The following is a 5,030-nucleotide window of genomic DNA, read 5'->3' as shown; positions in this document are numbered from 1 at the left end:
TGAATCATTCATTCAAGAGATTCGATCAAAAACGCTGATTCATCCTGTAATGAAACAAGTGACGTATTTATGAGTGAGTCATTGAATCATTAATTCATTCAAACCACTTTTTCATAATTTTAATATAAAAAATTTGTTTTAAATACATATATTAGATTATATATTAATGTTTAATTCAAATTAGGGCTGCAAAACAATGTTGTGATTAATCTATTCAAAATAAGTTTGTTTACGTACTGTGTATATTATGTATTTATATATGTACACGCACGTGCATGGGTATATATTAAGGAAAAATGTACATACAAATATTTGTAAAGTGTATATATATATATATATATATATATATGTGTGCACGGTACACACACATAGTATGTAAACAACTTTTATTTTGAATCGATTAATCGTTTTGCAGCCCTAATTCAAATTAAACACTTCTAAATAGACTCCAGAAATTAATTGTCACATTTATTTTAGTTCAGGATCGCGGGAGAATTGTGATCTCTATTTGAGACAACAAAAAAAGTGATTCTCTATTTATCCAGGTTTTTATTGTATTTGTTGTACTTGTATTTTAATTTTTTTTTGCCTTGAAAATAGCCTGAGATTCTGACATGGCGTTAAATAAATAATCTACTTCTACTACTGAAGGAATCCAGAGTGGTGCAGCTGTAAGTCACATGACCGCGCTCTCGCTGTGTTTGCAGTACATGGAGGAGCTGGCTGACGCGCTTCTGTACTGCCACGAGAAGAAGGTGATCCACAGAGACATCAAACCTGAGAACCTTCTGCTGGGATACAGAGGAGAGCTCAAGATCGCAGACTTCGGCTGGTCCGTCCACGCACCCTCCCTCAGGTAACCAACTCCCATAATGCACCAGGACCCTTCAGTTCTGTTCGTCTCGTTTTCCAGGACGAACATCTGAACATTCGTAAGTCAAGACTAGACGTGAACATGCGTGGTTTATTATCGCAGGCACTTCAAGAGGAATAATTCTAGTTTCCTTCCACGGTTTGAAACCAGGGTTAACTAAAAGAATTAAACAAGAAAACATTCCTGAAATAAAGTGTGTGTGTGTGTGTGTGTGTGTGTGTGTGTGTGTGTTTCAGACGGAGGACCATGTGTGGGACTCTGGACTATCTGCCGCCGGAGATGATCGAGGGTCACACTCACGATGAGAAGGTGGATCTGTGGTGCATCGGTGTGCTGTGCTACGAGTGTCTGGTGGGAAACCCTCCGTTCGAGACCGCCAGCCACACAGAGACATACAAGCGCATCACTAAGGTCTGTCTGCGTTAATCGCCGCCTCTGCTTTTTACTGAAATACCTCTGTGTTAGTGTGAACGAACCCTCGCTGTCTGTCAGCAGAAACACTTCAAAAGACATTGACTCTAGAGAGGAGTGTTTTGCTGAACGTTCACTACTTCAGACTTATGTGCCTCTAGAAGTTTGTGCTCTGCAAGTGAACGTCGCTGTTAGTGCGGTGTTCGGTACATTGATACGGTGATGTATCGATTCCGCTGTCCCTGTGTCGATATTGTGGACCGTGCTAACACTTCAAAAGACATTGACTCTAGAGAGGAGTGTTTTGCTGAACATTCACTACTTCAGACTTATGTGCCTCTAGAAGTTTGTGCTCTGCAAGTGAACGTCGCTGTTAGTGCGGTGTTCGGTACATTGATACGGTGATGTATCGATTCCGCTGTCCCTGTGTCGATATTGTGGACCGTGCTTAACACAAGAACACAGAGTAGAAAACTGCAAGGTTTCTAAAAAAATGAATAGAAAGCGTTCATTTAAATTGCACATAAAGGCAGTTTGTTTGTACAACTGTTTTTATTCCAGCGTTGATTTTATTTTATTAATGTAGCCAAAAAAAAAGGAAACTAAATTTAAGTCTTTTAATCTTGGTTTCACTAAAGTCGTTTTGGTCCATTATTAACCTGTTTAATCCCCCTTTTTTTTTCCAGATATGAAAATATCCAGATGTGTCATTAGTAACCCTTTAAAATTATTTATTATTATTATTACATTTTTATTTATTTTTTTTAAAGTGTGTGAGAAACAGTGTGTTTTATGGTCTGTCACAATTGTGACCGGTGGGATAATGCGTGTACTGAATTAACATATTTCTGCAGTCATTACATTTTTTATAGATGTCAGCCCAGCTATTATAAGCCGTTTCATCACATTCTAGGGTTACTGTTATGCATAATAACCCTTGTACAACACTGATAGGAATTCTGAGATCAAATACAACCATCAACGTATTTCAAAGTTGTTACTTTATTGTAACATGTATCATACAATTGTTATATTAGTGCTACCAGTATTGCAACACCAATATTGTAACTTGTTTGTAACATTTGAACTTTTTTTTTGTGCCGTTTTTATTGCAGCTTTCACTAACAACTGCAATTGAATTTTTATATATACAGGTGCGTCAAAAAATTAGAATATCGTAAAAAACTTTATTTTTTGTAACTCATTTCAAAAATTTGAAACTTTCATATGTTCTAGATTCATTACATGTAAAGTTGTTTTCATTTTGATGATTAGAGCTTACAGCTCATGAAAGTCAAAAAATCCAGTATCTCAAAATATTAGAATATTTCCTAAGATTAATCAAAAGAAGGATCTGCAAAACAGAAAAGCTCAAGTTCTTTAAAGTATGTTGATTTCTGCACTCAGTACTTGGTCGAGCTCCAGCATCAGTGAGGTGTGAATGGAAGCGATCGGCTCCGCTTCAGCTCGGATCCAGGGTTTCTCATCTTTCTCTTGAAAATATCCCATAGACTCCACATGGGCTTCAGGTCAGGCATGTTGGCTGGCCAATCAAGCACAGTAATATCATGGTCACTGTGGACAGGTGCTAAAGTCCTGCTGGAAAAGGAAATCAGCGTCTCCATAAAGCTTGTCAGCAGATGGAAGCATAAAGTGCTCCAAAATCTCCTGGTAGATGGCTGCATTGACTTTGGACTTGATCAAACACAATGGACCAACACCAGCAGACGTCACGGCACCCAAATCATCTCTGACTTCAGAAACTTCACACTGGACTTCAAGCAGCTTGGGTTCTGTGCCTCTCCAGTCTTCCTCCAGACGCCAGACCTTGATTTCCAAATGAAATGCCAATGTTCTGTTCATATTCATGTTGTTTTATAATCTATGAATGTCTGTATTATACTGAACTTATGAAATATAAACCGGTGCGTTTTAAGTATGTTTGGTGGCGTAGCTTTTTGATTTGCATGAAGTGATTGATTGTTAAAGTCCGCATGCATTCAGGCTTGATGTAGCTGTCTGTATCAATTTCTTTTGGAGAAACAGACTGGACTGGAAACATTAAACCGGTGCTAGTAATTAACTAGTAGTTTTTAAAGTTTGTGGCTGCTGCTGGAGTACTGACTAGCTCCTGGTTTGCTTTTAACTGCTGGTGAAATAACTTAAAGGGATATCTCACCCAATAATTAAAAGTCATTTATTCACTTTCATGTTGTTCCAAACCTGTCCAACACCAGATATTGTGATGAGTGCTGTGAGCCGAACAGCTGATGGTAGCCGTTGACTAACATGGGATTTTTATTTTATGTTTTTCGTGCTATGGAAGTCGATCCGAACAATTTAAGAGTTAGTAAACGACAGATTTTTCCTTCAGGCCCCACACAAGCTGTTATCCAACAAGCAAAAACTCTTCTGAAATGTTACTAACATATTTCTGCCTCAAACCACACTGGATCGCAGTCAGAAGTTATTACAGACAGTCGGTGGTGATTGATAGTAAAAGTGTTGTTCTCATCGAAGTTACTTGTAGCTATAATTTCTGTTACCCATATGCAATTATATTTCATGATGCATTTTATCAAAATAAATGACAAGTTCATAAGAAAATGAACTTTCAAGGCGTCCTGACGCGCGGCGGCTCAGCGGTAGCGTGGCCGAGCGGTCTAAGGCGCTGGATTAAGGCTCCAGTCTCTCCGGGGGCGTGGGTTCGAATCCCACCGCTGCCACATTTTTTTCATAACATCTAATTAAAATGAACACCATCGGATCCCAAACATGCCGTTCAGTAGTGATGGACACTTTTGAAGCACTGCTTCGTGATGCTTCGAAAACTGAGCGAATCATTTGTTCGAACCCGTGATGCACTGAGAGCGCCCCCCAGCGGCGGATTATTACCTGACACGCCCGCCCTGCAAATTAATAAAATGACACTTATTATACATGTACTTCATATCTGATGCTGTTAATTGCATATATTATAACGGGTTTGTAAAAGCTGTATTCAGGTGTTTTGGTCTGAGTTTCAGCTGCATTTACACAGTTTGGCCAGCAGGCGTCACCAGCGCTTCGCGAATCATTTTGCGAATCAAAGTTCACTACAGAATAGCTGTTGCTCGTTTTCATTTGTGTTAATTGTTACAATTATTATATTGTGTGAGTTGACACTAAATAAAGCATTAAAACACTTTTTTTCAGCTGCAGCGCGTCCTCAAGGTGGCGCTGAATTTCCGCGCGTTTCTTCTTCTTCTCCTGTTTCCTGTGCGCGGTGTAAACTTCCGGCCGGTTGTTTACTCTGACGCGCCGCGGCGGTTCGGTTGGTTCCGGAGGTTCTGCCGGTGTTCGTGTTCCGCGTGTGGCGATGGCGGCGCTTCACCCCGGAGACCCGCAGCTGGTGTCGGCGATCGTCAGTCACCTGAAGACGGAGGGTCTGTTCGATCAGCTCCGCAGGGACTGTCTGGCGGACGTGGATACAAAGGCAAAGCGCCACACATTCACCTCACAGCAGCAGCAGCGCAGCTCGCGTTTACCTGCAGCTTTACACCGCCGTAACACGGTGTTCTCCGAAGTTACTCGCGCTGTGATGTGTGTCGCTGTAATACCGTCTCAGAGCTAATCGTGTATTTACAGTTAATTGATTATTATGAGAATGTCGCGAGTAACCGCTCTTTTTTAAATTCGCGCACTTTTATAAGCTAAAGTCATTTATTTTACAGTCACGTTACCCGAGGCCGCTGATACTGAACCC

General features: G+C 40.4%; 1 protein-coding gene and 1 non-coding gene across 2 annotated transcripts in view; both read left to right on the top strand.

The window, feature by feature from the left end:
• aurkb (aurora kinase B) overlaps nt 1-5,030 on the top strand; it is an 18,643-nt gene that overhangs the window by 3,640 nt on the left and 9,973 nt on the right. The window contains exons 2-3 of the mRNA XM_016262310.1: nt 652-856; nt 1,111-1,285. Of these exons, the coding sequence (XP_016117796.1) occupies nt 652-856; nt 1,111-1,285 (380 nt within the window). The remainder of the gene's footprint in view (nt 1-651; nt 857-1,110; nt 1,286-5,030) is intronic.
• On the top strand, nt 3,930-4,011 carry trnal-aag (transfer RNA leucine (anticodon AAG)). Its single transcript has one exon. It is a non-coding gene; the product is annotated as a tRNA-Leu (tRNA).

Source organism: Sinocyclocheilus grahami, unplaced genomic scaffold (genome assembly GCF_001515645.1).
Source record: "Sinocyclocheilus grahami isolate Dianchi unplaced genomic scaffold, SAMN03320097.WGS_v1.1 scaffold3133.1, whole genome shotgun sequence".
Classification (NCBI taxonomy): domain Eukaryota; kingdom Metazoa; phylum Chordata; class Actinopteri; order Cypriniformes; family Cyprinidae; genus Sinocyclocheilus; species Sinocyclocheilus grahami.
The sequence above is the reverse complement of the archived record's forward strand: the minus strand, read 5'-3'. Positions and strand labels throughout refer to the sequence as shown.